The 16,113-nt window shown below is 43.1% G+C and overlaps 1 protein-coding gene across 3 annotated transcripts in view; it reads left to right on the top strand.

Annotated features, from left to right (window-relative positions):
- The first annotated feature begins 5,858 nt into the window (after positions 1 to 5,858).
- The window catches only part of GNPTAB (N-acetylglucosamine-1-phosphate transferase subunits alpha and beta), a 46,040-nt gene continuing 35,785 nt past the window's right edge, over positions 5,859 to 16,113 (top strand). Inside the window, exons 1-2 of one of the 3 annotated variants that reach the window (XM_075074844.1) lie at positions 5,859 to 6,068; positions 10,891 to 10,976. In XM_075074844.1, coding sequence (XP_074930945.1) covers positions 5,952 to 6,068; positions 10,891 to 10,976 — 203 coding nt within the window. In that variant the 5' untranslated portion in view covers positions 5,859 to 5,951. Of the gene's footprint in view, positions 6,069 to 6,546; positions 6,700 to 10,890; positions 10,977 to 16,113 lie in introns of those variants that run through there. The other 2 variants (XM_075074827.1, XM_075074835.1) reach the window with 2 other exon arrangements.

Genomic DNA, 16,113 nt, shown 5'->3' with positions numbered 1-16,113 from the left:
GAGAATTTCTGGATTATGTTTATGCTAATAAAACTGCTTTTATTACTCTTTGGTTTTTTTCCTAAGTGTTACTGGATAGAGGCTGTTGAGAACAGATGCACAAAGGTAATTATGGAGCATGCATTTAGGCAGGTGTCTTGATTGCCACTAAAACTGATAGGAATTTAGACACTTTTATAGGAGCTTTTAAGGACTTTAATCCTTCTGAGCATGTGCATTACAAAGGTGAATGGTGAAATAATTGGCTGCTATTTTCTTCGCTCCATGCTTCCATCGGTGCGTGGGTCGAACCTGTTCACAGCTGTGTAGAACTTCTAGGTTGTTTACAGAAGTTCTTAGAAGATGTCATGTGAATAAGGCAGGAATAGAAATGATGGCTGCATAATTACATTAAGCAAATACAAATTGGTCCCTGCCTCTGCTGCAAAACTACTCTATGATGATAGCCAAGTCGCTTCAAACTTTCCATGGGTAAGTCAATACTTCTATGTTCTTTACTTTTGCTTTCCTGACTTGAGACACCTCTGAATGCTCAGAAGTTCCGAGCATCCACAAATGCAACCGAAGTCCCTAAGAAGGAACTGCTGAGCCTTCAGAGTACTACTGGTTAGCTCCTGGACTGTGAAAAATGGGTCCTAAAGTGGAAGCAGGCATCAAACTTCCTGAATTTTGCCTTTGCCTTTGTGCTTGGTAATATTTGCTTCATAGAGGTGCTACAAGATTAATTCATGTTTGTGAAACAGACCATACAGTGATGAACACTGGAAGCCCATGAGGATGTTAATTCTCTTTGTTTAGCGCAAGATTCAAGGAGCATGCAGTGAATATTATTCTTGGCTAACAGAGAAGCTTAAGATGCTAGGTTGATTGTTTCTGGTCTTCTGCCTCAACAAAATATAATTACATTATTGCCTTGGATATTTAGCTCTTACTCTTCTCCTTTCCCAGTAAATTAGAATTGTAAAGATTTAGAAAGAATATTCAGCTTTTCTAAGGAAGGAACAATGTGAGTGATTGCTGTTTTCCCAGAGTAGACATGAAGAAGGGTAGCAGCAGCTCCTGCCTTACTCAAGACTGAACATTACAGGATTTCCAGTCCTGTTTAAAAGAAGTAGTTATTACTTTCCTCTTGTAAGTAGCTTCTACTCCCTCTTAGAAAGCTCTGACTGTAGTAAGAAAAACATCTCAAATTCAGAGAGTTTTCTGAGATCTAAGAGACAGAAAATGTTGGTGAAGGCAACTTGCAGAAAATCAGGATCAAGATAAAGTGTGTTTATAATTATTTGACTGCTTTTTAAGATTACTTCCTATTACACAGAAAGCAGGCCTTTACTTTAAGCGCTGCTACGTGCATCTTCAAGTTAATACAAATACAAGTACAGTTATGTAGATTATTCCAAAAGCCCAACAGTTTACGTGGACAGTGATTTGGCAAGGCCCTTAAATATATGTTTGATTATAATGGCAGCATCTAATTTTTAGATATGCTGACACCTAGTGGAATTTATTGCTGCAAGCAGAATATCTGGGTTCATCTGCCTGTTCAGTGACTGGAGAAGTGAAGAAAGTTAAGTATCCCATTCTTCGATACAATAGCAAGATACTCACCTGTACAGCTGCCTAAGCAATGAATTAGATAGAATGTGAAAAAAGAAGACTTTGGCCTAAGCCCAGCCCCTTTCAGAGCCATGCTCACAAAGTTGGTTGCAAAGTGAGGCAAAGTCCCTGATCTGGTTTCTGGTTTTGAACTTGGAAAGATTTTCTAGTGACAGATGTAAAAGGATCCAAGCAACTTGGATTCAGAGTGTATCAAAAGGGATTTGAACCTGTATCTACTATGTGTACTCTGTAACTTGCAAATAATTAGCAAGTTGAGGGTGGCCTTGTTTTCATCTATTTTCTGTCATGCCTTTCTGTGTTTCATGGAATAATTAAGCCTTTGACGGACTGAACAAAGCAACAGTGTATAAACCCCTGGAAAAATGGGAATTTGGGGATAAAAAAAGGGGAACATCTGGAGTATAGAGTCCTATCTTCTGTCACAAGCTGGCTAAGCTGTCTCTCAAGGCTTGATAGGTATTCCTACTATTCCTATTTCAAATATATTCCAGAACATGGTTTTCTCTCCTTTTTTTTCCTTTGCTTTGTTTTTTTTTTTTTTGTTTTGTTTTAACCTGGTGACAGTATTGCATTTAGTTTAAATAAACCTCTGATCTTCATTCCTGTGATGTGAACAAGGCAAAATCTTTTAGTGTCTTCTCAGAATGTAGGATCTTGTTCCTTTTCATGCATATTTCATTTTAAATATATGTTCCTTCAACACAAGTATTCTACAAGCAAGGACAGATATAGTCCCATCATTATTTGTACAGTAGCTTTTTACATCTCTGTATCTACTGGAATACTTTGGCTGGTACCTTACAAAATCATATAAAGATTATATGAATTTTAGTGGCTTTACCACGTTGGTATTATATGGAAGTATTTATTAGTCTATAAAAATGTATCATCCCACACTCTGCACTAATTATTAATCCAGGCTTTGAAGTCATCCAGTTTTCCCTGATTGATTTTCTGCTTTACTTTGGTGTTTTGTCTCTCAGCTTTATATCTTCAGCACATTTTAGTCCATTACTGCATTTATGCTGTATTGTTGACCAGAACTAATGTTTTTGTTTTCATACTCTGCATACATGCTGTACCTCAGTTCTCAATGAAAACCTCAGTCTGCTGACTCGGTATACCAGGCCACCACTAGTACTGCAGCCACAGTGCTATAGGTGGTGGTAAAGAGGTGCGGCCATTCAGTAATAATAGCTCAATAATAGCGCAGTGCTTGAACAGGAGGTGCAGGTGAGGGAGGTACGAGCAAATGACTGAAGGTTATATTTCTCCAGGGTAGTACTTTAGCACATTGGTGAGAACATGTGGAGGAAGAAGACTGCATATGTTTGGAGAAAGTGCTGTCTCTGTGCAACAGGTGATGAAAGTGTAGCTAGAGGCTTCTGCATACCGAGATGCACTCAGAAAGCTGGGTTGTCATGAAGGGCCAAATAAGTATAATCATGCTGATAACACAGGATAAGGAGGTAGAACACAGCACTGTGTGGTGGGCTCTGAGACTCTGAAGGTAACCCCTAGTGAATTTGCTGTAGAATCACAGAATCGTTAAGGTTGGAAAAGACCTCCAAGATCATCAGGTCCAACCGTCAATGCAACACCACCAAGCCTCCTAAATCATGCCCTGAAGCGCCACGTCTACATGTTTCTTGAACACCCCCAGGGATGGTGACTCCACCATCTCTGAGCCGCCTGTTCCAATGCTTCATCACTCTTTCAGTAAAGAATTTTTCCTAATATCCAGCCTAAACCTCCCGTGGAGCAACTTGAGGCCATTTCCTCTTGTCCTATCACTTCTTACTTGGGAGAAGAGACCAACACCCACCTTGCTACAGCCTCCTTTTGGGTAGCTGTAGAGAGTGATAAAGTCTCTCCTCAATCTCCTCTTCTCCAGGCTAAACAACCCCAGTTACCTCAGCCGCTCCTCATAAGACTTGTCCTCCAGACCCTTCACCAGCTTTGTTGCCCTTCTCTGGACACACTCCAGCAACTCAATATCCTTCTTGTAGTGAGGGGCCCAAAACTGAACACAGTATTCAAGGTTTGACCTCACCAGAGCTGAGAACAAGGGGAGGAGCTGGCCACGCTATTCCTGATACAGGCCAGGATGCTGTTGGCCTTCTTGGCCACCTGGGCACACTGCTGGCTCATATTCAGTCACCCAATACCCTCAGATCCTTTTCCGCCAGGCAGCTTTTCAGCCACTCTTTCCCAAGCCTGTAGCATTGCATGGGGTTGTTGTGACCCAAGTGCAGGACCTGGCACTTGGCCTTGTTGAAACTCATACCGCTGGCCTCAGCCCTTTGATCCAGCCTGTCGAGGTCCCTCTGCAGAGCCTTCCTTCCCTCAAGCAGATCAACACTCCCACCCAATCTGCTGTCATCTGCAAACTTACTGAGGTCACGCTGAATGCCCTCATCCAGATCATTGATAAAGATATTAAACAATACTGGCCCCAGCTGCCCAACAAAACAGAGCCCTGGGGAGCACCGCTTGCGACTGGCCGCCAACTGGATTTAGCTCTGTTCACCACAACTCTCTGGGCTCGGTCACCCAGTCAGCTCTTTACCCAGCCAAGAGTACACCTGTCCAAGCCATGAGCCACCAGCTTCTCTAGGAGGATGCTTTGGGAGACAGTGTCAAAGGCTTTACTAAAGTCCAGGTAGATAACATCCACACCCTTTCCCTCATCCACTAGGTGGGTCACATGGTCATAGAAGGAGATCAGGTTTGTCAGGAAGGACCTGCCTTTCATGAACCCATGCTGGCTGGGTATGAATCCGTGGTTGTCTTGCTCATGCCTGGTGAGTGCACTCAAGATGAACTGCTCCATGATCTGGCCTGTGAGGAAGGGAAAAACAGTGACACGAAAAAGGTAAACAGGAGTAGTGCTCCATGGATTGGGAAAGCTGTGCCAAAGAGCTATCTGTGTACTCTTGGACATTGCTTAAATAACTACAGCCAGGTGCAGTGCCAGGTGCAGTCCTCTCACACCACAGCTGTGTAAATATACCAGGACAAACTTCTGGAAATGGTCAGGTATTGTTACTTTACACAGGGCAAAATAAGAACACATGGGTGATGTTTATTGCTCAGAAAAATCACTGCAGTGACTTGTAAGAAATACTTAGAAGACCTTTTGATGCAGGCATAACTGACTACAGAGGTAGGTGCTACTGACCCTGGCCTCATGAGGGCCTGTGACACCAGTTGATTTTGCTCTGGTAACCAGAATTGCCTCTGCCTGATGGAAATTTGGCAGTGGTGAAACTAGCAGTGTCCCATGTCGATGGCTGAACTTCATGGCAGAAACCAAACTGGTGCAGATTAAGGACTTGCAGAGCCTGCTGTCAGCTAGTGACTTCTAACTGGTTTCTTGTTATCATGTTTTTGCCCCAAGAACTGTTCTTGAAGAACTCCATGAATAACCTTCTTCTAGCCTGGTGGTTCTCCTTTCATGAACCTATCCGTGCACTTCATTTCTTTGCCAAAATACGCATGGAAGTGCTTAAATGAAATCTCAGCACGTAGCTCTGTGGTATCTTTATGATACCCAAGAGTCCTCCTTATCCTTCTTAGCTAGGGAAAACAAATTTGCTTTGCAGCATATCTGGAAGCACGACAGGGTGGTGCAGCTGTGCTGGCCACAGCTGGAGAGGTGTTTACATGTGCGGAAAAACTGCCTTGCGGGTCAGTAATTTCAAGATCGCCTAGGACATCACACACCAAAGCATTTAGATTTTATTCTACAGCCAGTAGGTAGCAAGGGAAGAATCAGAAGTGCAATCGTGACCGTGAAATGAAACCGGTGTGATTTTTCGTTCCTGGGTGCATGTTCTCACATGCATCAATTCCCTTTCAGCTGCCTGGGCACGCGTTCTCAGCAAAGCGCTGCACGACGCGGCACACTTTGCGGCCCACCTGCGGCACACACAGCACTGGACCCGGATTTCTTCATCCGGATGATTTCTTACAAAACCGCAGGGGCCATTCGCCACCGTCGGCACGCCTCGAAGCCTTGCGCCATGAGCCCTCAAGGCCACGAGCGAGGAGCCAAAGAAGTAATAAACCCCACAGTCTGGCCCGTTATGGCCGTGCGGGGCCGGGCCCTGCGGGAAGGCAGAGCGAAGCGCGCGGGAGCCGTGAGGGCGGGGCGCGCCTCTCCCCTCAGCGTGCCGCCCGCCCGCCGCCAGGTGGCGCCGCGGCGCCGCCGGAAGCGGGGCGGGAGCTGAGGGCGGCGGGACCCGCCCGCCCGCTCGGTGAGGCGGGCCGCGCCGCGCCGGGCCGGGCCGGGCGAGGCGGCGGTAGCGGCGGCCGCCGGCCGGCCGGCCATGCTGCTAAAGCTCCTGCAGCGCCAGACCTATACCTGCCTGTCGCACAGGTATGGGCCCTGTCTCTGCCTCGGGGGCCTCGTCCTCATGATCGTCTCCGCCCTGCAGTTCGGGGAGGTCAGTACGGCGCCGCGCCGGCGTGGCGTGGCAGCCCCCCCTTCCCTCCCTTCCTACCTCCGGGCAGCCCCGGCCGAGCCGAGCTGTGGCGGCGGGGACAGGGGGGCGCGGTGGTGCGTTTTGGTTCGGGGCTTTTCCCCTTTCGGGAGGCGGGCGGCTGTCATGCCCTGTAAGCGGCGAGTTCCCTCAGCAAGCAGCTGGGACGCGAATGCTGGTTATCCATCTGTCTGTTTAAGATACGAGGGAGAAGACGTGCTGGGGCTCCCTTTTCCTTCTGGGCTATGAACCGTCGGGGCTGAGAAACGAGGCGGCGCAGCCCCGTCCGCGCGCGTTTTTCGGGGTGGCGGCGGGGGCTGCACGTCGGGCCCCCCGGGGAGCGGGGCGCGGCGGCTGCCTCCCCTCGGGCCGCCGTCTCCGCCGCTCGTTGCCGCCCGAGGTGCGCCCCCGGGGAATGACGCCGCTCTCCTGCCGACGCCAGGTGTGACGCGAGCGCGTGGTGCCCCCCGGGGGGCTGTTAGGTGCTTTCCAGCAGCCTTGGCGGGCCCTGGCGAAGGGGAGCTGAGAAAAATCCGCACGCTCCAGGAGCTCGTGTTTTCTTGCCTTGTGCAGTTCCTTCCTCTTCCCTTATCAGGTGATTCATTAGTGCTCTATTTTTTTTATTATTTGACTTTTCAAAAGCCTGTGCTGAACGTAACCCCCAAATGGCAACCAGGGGTGACAGAATCTCCCAGAGTTTAAGGAGTTAAGCATCGCCTCTCCAACCTCCCCGCAGCTCAGCGGAGTCTGCATTACGTTGCTCGCTGCTTATTACTCCGTTTGCCTGTTATTTTGTAAATGTTGCGGTACAGCTTCTACTTTTACTAGATATGATTTTATACAGGTGTATAGTACATTTTAAAGTTGCATTTCATATTACAGTATCTGTTTTGGAAGTCATTAATGAAAGAATCTGGAGGGGAAGAAAATCCTGTTTCAGCGTAGTGTTTGAGAATACAGTATATTCAGGGAATTAAAGTCTTTTTGTCAGTGTAAAAGGATGACAGTGCTAAATGCAAACAGACTGGTATTTCCTGATTCCTAAATTTCTCAAGACAAGCTCTTTTTTTCTTTTTCCCTTTTTTTTTTTTCTTCCCTGTTTTGTTTCGAAGGGTGCTTTTAGATACAGAAAAAATGAAGGGCTGTAAAGAGTATTATCTGAAACTCTCGAGTGTGGCACAGTCAGAACTTTATTTTGTATAGCTGTACATCATCTTTGTGTGATGTACTTAATCCCTGCTCTCTTGTGAACACTGCAAGTTCCTGAAACACTTGAATTAATTAGTTGTGTAGTACTTTTAGCCACCTGCTTGTACCCGATTGCCAACTTGGATTGGCATTTACCTCTTGGTGGGGTGAAACTTTGATATGTTTTTGCCTTTCTTCAGAGTGAGGTCCTAAACCCAACTTTAGGATTCCTTAGGACTTGGAAAGTTTTCTAAAACATTTCTGTAGTTGTCCAGATTGTAGCTGATCTCACTGAGAATCAAAGTCACTGCTCAGAATAATTTTCCTACCAAATCTTAGTTTGCTGCTAAGTTTCCATCCCTTTTAGAGCTACTTGGAAAGCTTAGGTACTATTTAGACAGTGAGCAAAGAACTGGCAGATTCATGTTGGAGTAAACTTTCAAAATTATATGTTAAGAAAAAAGTGACCAGAAATATTTTGAAAAACCCCAAACAGAACAAACCACCAACAAAACCCCCACCCTTATGGAATGACCATACAGAAACACAGAAAAACTTTTTATAGTGGTGGTAAATGAGCGTGGTGAGAGATGTTTGCATGCATTTTACTCTTTACTTTTATGTTTTAAAGTGGTGTGTTTTGGTAAATGGTGGTAGTTTAAGGATTTAGGAGAGGCTGGACTTGTGAGAACAAACACTCCTAGGCCTCTTCTGACAACTATAGTGGGAACAGAAAACACTTCCTCACTACAGAATCCGCAAGGTAGCAACTAATAAAAAAAGACTGTTTTGAAAATGAAACCATAAATCTTTCTTGTAATTATCAGGTCAACCATTTTTAACAATCTATGGGGAACTGTCAGGCAATAAAAAGCACCATGAGGCAACTCTTATCAGACCCCAGTGTCTGAGCCGTGTCTGCAGTTCTGCTTTTCCCCCGCCCCCAGAGGCAGTTTTTTCATCCTAGTAGGCAAAGTGCAGTCTGCTTTCTTAGATGCATGCTAATATCAGTATTAATGCTGGCATAAAAACGGATGGCTAGGGCAAATAATTTGAGATTGGTAACAAATATCCTCACAGCCTCAATGTGAAAATGAGCTTCATTTCAAGAAAAAAAACTTAAGCTCAATGAAATAACAGTGCATTAAGCATGATTCAGGAGCATTTCTGCCAAAACATATAGGGTAGCCAGGTCTAAGCTGATGCTGTAACCTAGTTGTAAGATGAGCTTTGAGTTTTAGGACGGCTTGGTTGTGAACCCTTTTTGGCCGTCCTTCCATAGGTTGCTCAGCTTTGTAAAATATTTTATAACTAGAATGTGCCAGAGCCGCTGTTATCACCTGTCGGATACAGTATCTCCTAGTAGAGGGTGTCTCCTCCCCCCCACCCCCTTTTCTTTTTTAATGTTGTTCCCGTAGTGGTTTTATAGTATCAGTATGTAAAGTTTAAGCAAAGTGGCCTCCAGGTGTTATTGCAACACAGATAACGCGACTGGGGGAAACAGTCACAGGGAAAAAAGAAATATCAGGTGAGAAGAGCTTAACTTTTTTACTAAACATAAAGTTTAGTTTCTAAAGTTTAAAGTTTAGTTTCTAAAGCGAGCTGTCCTGGGTCTTTCTGGTTATAGCTGCACCAAGGCAAAAAGCAAATGCTTGAATGGTTAATGCTTTTTTTCTGGGGAGCCATATTATTCTCATAATAATTAATTTCTTAAATACGTCTGTATTTCTTCTAGAAGCAGATCAGTGTGTGTCTATTCATCATTATCAGGGGCAGCAAATGTTTCTGTGTGGCTACCTTTCAGTGTGTGCTGTATTAAACTAGTGTATTTGGTAGAAGGATGTAATGACTTGCACATGAGTAAGTGTAATACTGTGTTTTTAAGACAGTTCTTGACTTTGATATTTAAGGGAGGAGATTTTATGCTCACCTGGGAAATCACGTGTCCTTTGTGTAAGGGGAATGAACTTGTACAGATGTGATCTTGGTTACAAAGAGACCATTTGCAGCTTCGTCAGGAATTGTGTGTGTGCACACTTGTCACCCAGCCACATGATGAGACTTCCCTGCTCTTAGAAGGCTTTAATTTGCTGTAGTGGGCGTGAGGGTACAGAGGTGTGTATCCCCTTAAAAGGGAGGGGGGTACTCTATCTTATAGTTTTGAATTCTATTTTAGAGAAACGGTATATTTTACAGTTCCTGTAATACAAGAAATAAGCAATAATAAAATTCAAATCTAGGAAGAGTGGTGTAAAGTAAGCACTGTCCTTTCCTGGTATTCTTTTTTACTCTCCAGTACATATAAATGTGTACTTATCCAGGTAAAACAAGCCACTACCCCTTCATCTTTAAAGCAGCATAAGATGCCACTGTAGTTTTTAAGGTTGGGCTTTCACTGTAAAAGATATAGCAAGTTTATCACAGAGTAGAACTTTAATGCTTTGGATTATTTTTATTTAAATTACTTAGCTTTTCTGCTATATCAAAGCATATTAAGCCTTTTCAGCACTGAAAAGTCTGGGTTGTTTTTCTTTTTTCTGTTTTGAACCATGATACCAGATAGTTTGTTAGTAATGGAAATGTAACTACGTTCCTTTTTTTAGTGTGTCTGTGTGTGTATGTACATTTAAGAATAGAAATTAAATGTAAACTTGCAGCTTTCCAAAGTAAGAGTGGCTTGTGATTGGTTTCCCATATAGCTAATTTATGGATATGCCTGGGAGTGGGGACAGCTGGCAGAGGGCATTTAAGTTGGGTGCAGCTTGGCATTTTAGCTAAGCAGCCTTGATGGCTGGATGAAGATGGGGAAGACAACCCTGCCTTCAGCTGTGTGTTCCCACCATTTCTTGTCTGTGCCAACGCCCAAGTAGAGGAAGATAAGTGCTCTGGTTTTTGAAAGTTCATCTTTCTGTTGGTTTGGCTCCATGACTTGGCTCGCTGCGCGTTGGGTGACCTCATGTCAAGCTGAAGGGGGGTGGCAGAAACGCGGGGGGGATGGGAGAGAGGCTGCAGCCCGCAGAAGTACTTGCTGTTGGGTTAGTCTGTCTGCAGTGTAAGACGTCACCTGTGTTGGGAAAGAGCTATTGTGTTTTAAGTTTGTGGCCAGGTTAATTTGCATAATTTGATATGCCCTGGCCTAGCTGTGAGTTTGCAAAGCTCAGATTTCAGAGGTGTGTATACTTCAGTATGTCCTGTATGAGAATAGAAAGGGAGACAAGGAAAATTATGCCGGGGAGGGTGTGGGGATGTCCTGCTTGCATTGAAATGCATTTGTTGAGAAAACATTGCTGAATTTTTAAAGGCTAAGAGACAAGGGGGAGGTAACCTAAATGAGTGGTAGCTTAAAAAGTGTGTCCTTAAAACATGAAATCCTTTTTTCTGGAGAAAAACCAGTTTGTTTAAATCAAGCGTGCTCTAAGTTCTGGGTCTGACTGCTGGCTCAGTGTATAACTTAATTTAGATTAAGTTCTGGTCAGTTGTGCATTAATACATAGATCAGTTTGAATCAAATTGATTGTGATTAAACATTTCAAAAGGAGAAATGTGTCTAATTTTACAAGATGGTGGCATCAAGGTTGTGGTTTTTTTTTTTTTGCAGGTTGTCTTGGAGTGGAGTAGAGACCAGTATCATGTTATGTTTGATTCATACAGAGACAACGTTGCTGGGAAATCATTTCAGAATCGGTGAGCTTTACTTGCAGTTGGCAGTATTGAACATTTTACTGTTTAATGAATTTCCAAATTTTAAAATCAAATATTCTAGATGAAGTAACATACTATTAAGTAGGACCTTATTGTGTGGGCTCTAAATCTGCAGCAAATTTTAAATTTAGTGGTTTTAAACTTGTGAGTTAGTGCTTAATATCCCAGCTTGGATGGTGTTTGGCATTTGAAAGTTCTAGTCACATAACAGGGTTTATATTTTAAATGCATTTAATTCTTCCAGTCTAGTGAAACATCAAAATGGTGATAATGTTAACAACAAAGGAAGGATGTAACATATTTTCCGTATTAAGATAAGGAAATGTAAGTACTGTTCCTGTGCACTTTAAAATTCCAACTTTCAGTGTTTTGAAAAGTTAATTTTCATTTACCTTACATTTTCTATGACATCTCATGAGGGACGTTATTTAGTAGAGGAGCCAGAGCTAGTAAGAAGCAGCTTTTTAAAGCTCATGGGAGAAGTCACTCACAGCAAATTGGAAACCAAGTCACATGGACCATTTGTTTCAGTTGTGTTAACTGTTACATGACTTCTTGTGGTTTCATCGTTCGTGTCTGAATAGTCGTGGGGCCTGTTGCTCAGGAAGTCAGTGGACTGTGAATTGGTAGGTGGAAGAAGCTACTAAGGAGATATCATCTGACTTTTAAGTGTTGATACACTCGACCGGGAAAAAAACCCCCCTGCTGAAAGCAGATGCTTAATCTGCCTTGAGGTTTGAATCACGGGACAGTAGAAATGATCAGATCAGTTTGTCTTGCTTTAGCTGGTGCAAGATAACTCTGTAAAAGTACATTGCATGGTGTCAGTGATTCCTATGCCCTTTTATAGTCTCATTTCTTACTCCCCTTCCCTATTTCCCAAAGGGTGACAGATGAAAGCAGAGTGATACAGTTCATATGGATGATTAGCTTAATGTTTACATGTTTCTGCAGCACTGAGGTGAAAGCATGGTAGTTTGTTCCTGTCAGTACTCAAATGCTGACTTTGTGATAATTAAGTACTGTGCATTTATAAACTGGTTGAGTTTGTCCAAAACAAAACTGTGAATCTTACTCTTGCGATGTAGGTATAGTCGGTTCCCATTGCTGCATTGTATTTCCTTACTTCATTTTGGTTGTGCAAAGCACTCCTTAGCTAGTGTTGAATTCTGTGGATTGGGAGCAAAAAATCCAATAGTTCCTCCCCAGGCACTGGATGCTGGAGCAAAAGCATAAGGTTTTCATGATGGGTGCTTAAGTTATTCCAGTTCACCCACATGCCTTAATAGTCTTATGTCAGGCCTGGCAGGGAGGCTTGTTGTGGTATTTGTGTGCAGATACCAACTTCTGTAAAAATTCATACCCACAAAAAGTCTTTGCGGGGGCATACTTTCAGGCATCCGTTAGCTTCTAGAAGTCCTTTGTCAAGGGTTCAATTTGGTTTTATTATCAAACTTCACTAATGCAGCGATGGACCCCTTCTTGCAGAATGCACTGTATCAGTGACGTTTCAATGGAGTTTTTAAGGCTCGTATCAATGCAGCATGTAGGGTGTCACATGGTATTTATATAAACTGAGGATTGTGAACTTCCAGTTTTGATCCTAGCTTATTCATTGATTTTAATCAGTTCTTATTTTAGTGTTAGCAAAAAATATTCAAAATTAGAGAATAGGAGCTTGTTGGTTTGGAAATTAAGGAGCTGTTGCACCTTCCAGGTAGTCACATCAGCTGGTAAACTTCCTACTTACATTGCCCAGGCTCTTAGGCAGCTTTAAGACAGTGGAGTAGAAATTCCAGGGCTTTTTACCAAGCCACCTCATCCAAACCCATTTTTGAAAACTTAGTTTTGATATGAAAATAAAAGGGAGAGAAGGAAACTAAATAATGGAGTTGCATGCATGAGAGTCTTGGACAAGAACTCTGTCTTATTTCTCTCCACCAGCAAATTCTGCATTTTGGCAAATGCTGATGTGTAATTTTGCTATTCCAGGATACGGCCAAATCATATTTAAAACTCCAAAATACGTTATGGGAACAAAATGTGAAGGAACAATCCTCAGCTTTTAAAACGTACAAACTGATTTCAGTATGGTACAGCAAGTGGGAGCCATCAGTAGTTGAGGAGCCATTAACTGTTGAGCAGAGTGAGGCTGGAGAGAGGAAAGCACACACAAATTAGGGAGCCAAGAGGAGCTGGAGCAAGAATAGCAGTGGAACAGTTGAGTTTTTGTTGGTGGGCAATTACAGAGGTGTAAGAGGCAGGAGGGCTGGGAGGTTTACAGTGGGGAGCTTAAGGGCGTAACAGACTTGCACTCTTCATAAAGAGGCTCAGCAAGGTTGGAGATCACTGTGTGGTGGCTTAGGAGAGATCAAGAGGCCGCTGTACTCCAGCAACTGTGGAGGCTGAGACAATGAGGCTTTGTCTTCTAGCTGCAGTCTGGGCTGTGAGCGTGGCTCTTGTATGTAAACCAACGTCACAGGTGTGGAAAGCGCTTCCCAGCAGGTGCATAGAAGAGCTATCTGGGAGGGCTGGTGTCTCTGGCTTTGCCTTCAGGCAGGATCCTGTCGATGTTTTTAGGTTTGCGAGTGAAAAATGGGTATGTTTTTGAAAGAGGAAAATGTAAAGGAGTATTGAAAACAAGCCTCATTAATTGTCTGGGAGTCTCCAAGGAGGTTTCCAAAGTCTGTGTTCGCTGGTACTAAAATCAGTAGTGAATGGGAAAGTTGATGATTTTCTGTAGAAAGGTGTTCACGTAATTCCCATTTAGGCAGCTCATCTTGGGCTTAATCTGTTTGCCAGACTGGTATTTGTGATGAAGACAAAATGTATAAATCCACATGAAAGAGAAATGCAGCTACAGAATTTGAAGGAGAAAATTTTTGATCTTTTCTGACCTTGACCAATTTGCAAAAGACTCTACATATTAAAAATAGTTTTTGAGAAGGATAATGCAGAAGTGGCTCTCCTGTTCCTTTTTCATTTTAAAGCAAAACACCACTACATGCTTTTCAAAATATAAACTCTCAGAACTTTTTAAGGAGCCATGAAACCAACCAGAAAGCTTTGACAAAGACCAAAAGGTGAAATCTTAAGTGTTACTGTTCCTAATCGGGGGCAACAAATTTGTGTGAGATATCTGTTTTTTATTATGTTTGATAATCACTACTTTCTCAAACAGTGTATGCTGTAAAAAATGCATTAAGAAAATTTATCTGAGGTTTGGATAAATTTTAAGCAATTAGACTAGTAGATCTGCAAACAGTTTACTTGCTTTAATAGCCTTTTTAAATAGTCTCCATTGCCCCTGGTAATGAAGAATGAGCTTGCCATGTCAGGGTTCATTCAGAGTTGACATACCTGCATCTGACCAAAAATGCCTTTCTTTGGTGGAGTTTATTAGCATTTGGCTATATGTGACATAATTTCAATGCTAGAAATGAAGTGTAGCAAATTACATAGTTATATGTGCTATTCCACAGGAACACACTTTTAGCAATTCACAGATATCAAAATTGCCTCATACCTTAGAAAGGAGTTGAGGAGGGGTTTTTGGTGGGTTGGGTTTTTTGTTTGGTTTGTGGTTTTATTTTTGTTTCTTCAGCAAAGCCTGGGTAAATAAACTCTGCACTTTGCCCAGAAGAGTGAGGGTTGGACATTTTTGAACTCAGCTAACTTGAGTCAGGTGCTTCTACCTAAAACACTCTTGTCCTAGCTGTAGCATTCAAGGGACTGTCAATCCAATAATTCAACTGAACACAACAAATGTAGAAAAGCTGTAACAGCTCCTGTCATTGAATTTCTACTTCTGGAGGACTTCTTAGTTGAAAACATGCCTTGCGTTGCACCTGTTAATGAACCAGAAGTTAGTGGCATCTCCTGAGAAGGAGGTGAAATAACTGATTAGACGGTTAGTTATACTCAAGCAATTTATTTTTTTTTTGTGAGTGAGAAGTTACCGTCCTGCAGTGTTGCATGTCGGAGGTGAGAGAGACTTTCTGGGTGGTGCTGCTGGGGAAGGTGGCACTTAGATGTTCAGACTGACCTGCTGTTATCCTCTGAGTGTCGTAGCTCAGTTAGGAACAATGATGAGTACAAAATATTCCTGCCTCTTGTGCTGTGGCCAGCCACTGGCTGCCCTTCTGCTGAATTTTGTGCTTTAGTTATTGAATCTCAGGTAGTAGAAAATGAAGCTGGGTGGAAGTTGTCTGCATTTCACACTCTGCAAGGGAAGCCTATAAGCTCTGTCTCTTTCTGAATGCTTTTTGAAGGATGCAGTGGGTGGGGAGGGAACAGCTTTCCTTGGAAATGTCGTTGTGTGACCCCATGGATCTTAGCATTAGAGAAGTGATCAATGTTTGCTAGGCCATCTGCAGTTCAGGAAGGTATTGAATAGCTTGACACTGGAACTTTTGAAAATAATGTTTGGGGCATCCTGCTGCCGTCTGGGACTGAGAGGTTCACCTATGGCAGCAGCCTTGGAGTACCTACTGAAACAAAACTGTGGGCCTCGGAGAGGAGATTATCATAAATAGAAAAAAAGGTACCCAACCCCCTCTCTTCTATTCTTATATCCTTAGGTATGCTAGGAAATATGTAGCTGTACAGAAACAGGTCCTGGATATTAAATTGTGTCAAGAATGAAGCTGTGTCTGAATTCATGTACCCTACTTAGGCTGCTGGTTTATGAAATGACCTGTTATTAACATCTGAGGCATTCCTGGGATAGAGACCTGGTCCTGCTGAGATCTTATTGTCTCTGTGCAATTGAATAACAGCAAGTATGATTTAAGACTTTATACTTTGTGCTGTCCTGTCCAATGTAGTTGGTGAATTAAGGATGTGCCTGGATGCTGCTGCTGATTTGTGAAATACTTTATGGGTTTGAAGGAGTTGGGTTGTAGGTTAATATCAGTGAACTTTAGAGCATGAAGTTCAGATTTCATTTAGTTACTGAACTGTTGTAGCCATTTAATGTCCTTTTTGGTTTTATGTCTCTGCTGTTTTGTCTAAGGCTTGTGTATAAGAGGTGATATATATAGCTAAAGAGAAGCTTTTTGCTTTGTCTTGTTTGCAGCCCAGACACCAAGTATTTCTGTTGTTAGACAGAAACTGCTAT

The sequence above is a fragment of the Phalacrocorax aristotelis genome, chromosome 1 (genome assembly GCF_949628215.1).
Source record: "Phalacrocorax aristotelis chromosome 1, bGulAri2.1, whole genome shotgun sequence".
Taxonomy (NCBI): Eukaryota; Metazoa; Chordata; class Aves; order Suliformes; family Phalacrocoracidae; genus Phalacrocorax; species Phalacrocorax aristotelis.
Note: the sequence above shows the minus strand (reverse complement) of the source record. Positions and strands in the feature narration are given on the sequence as shown.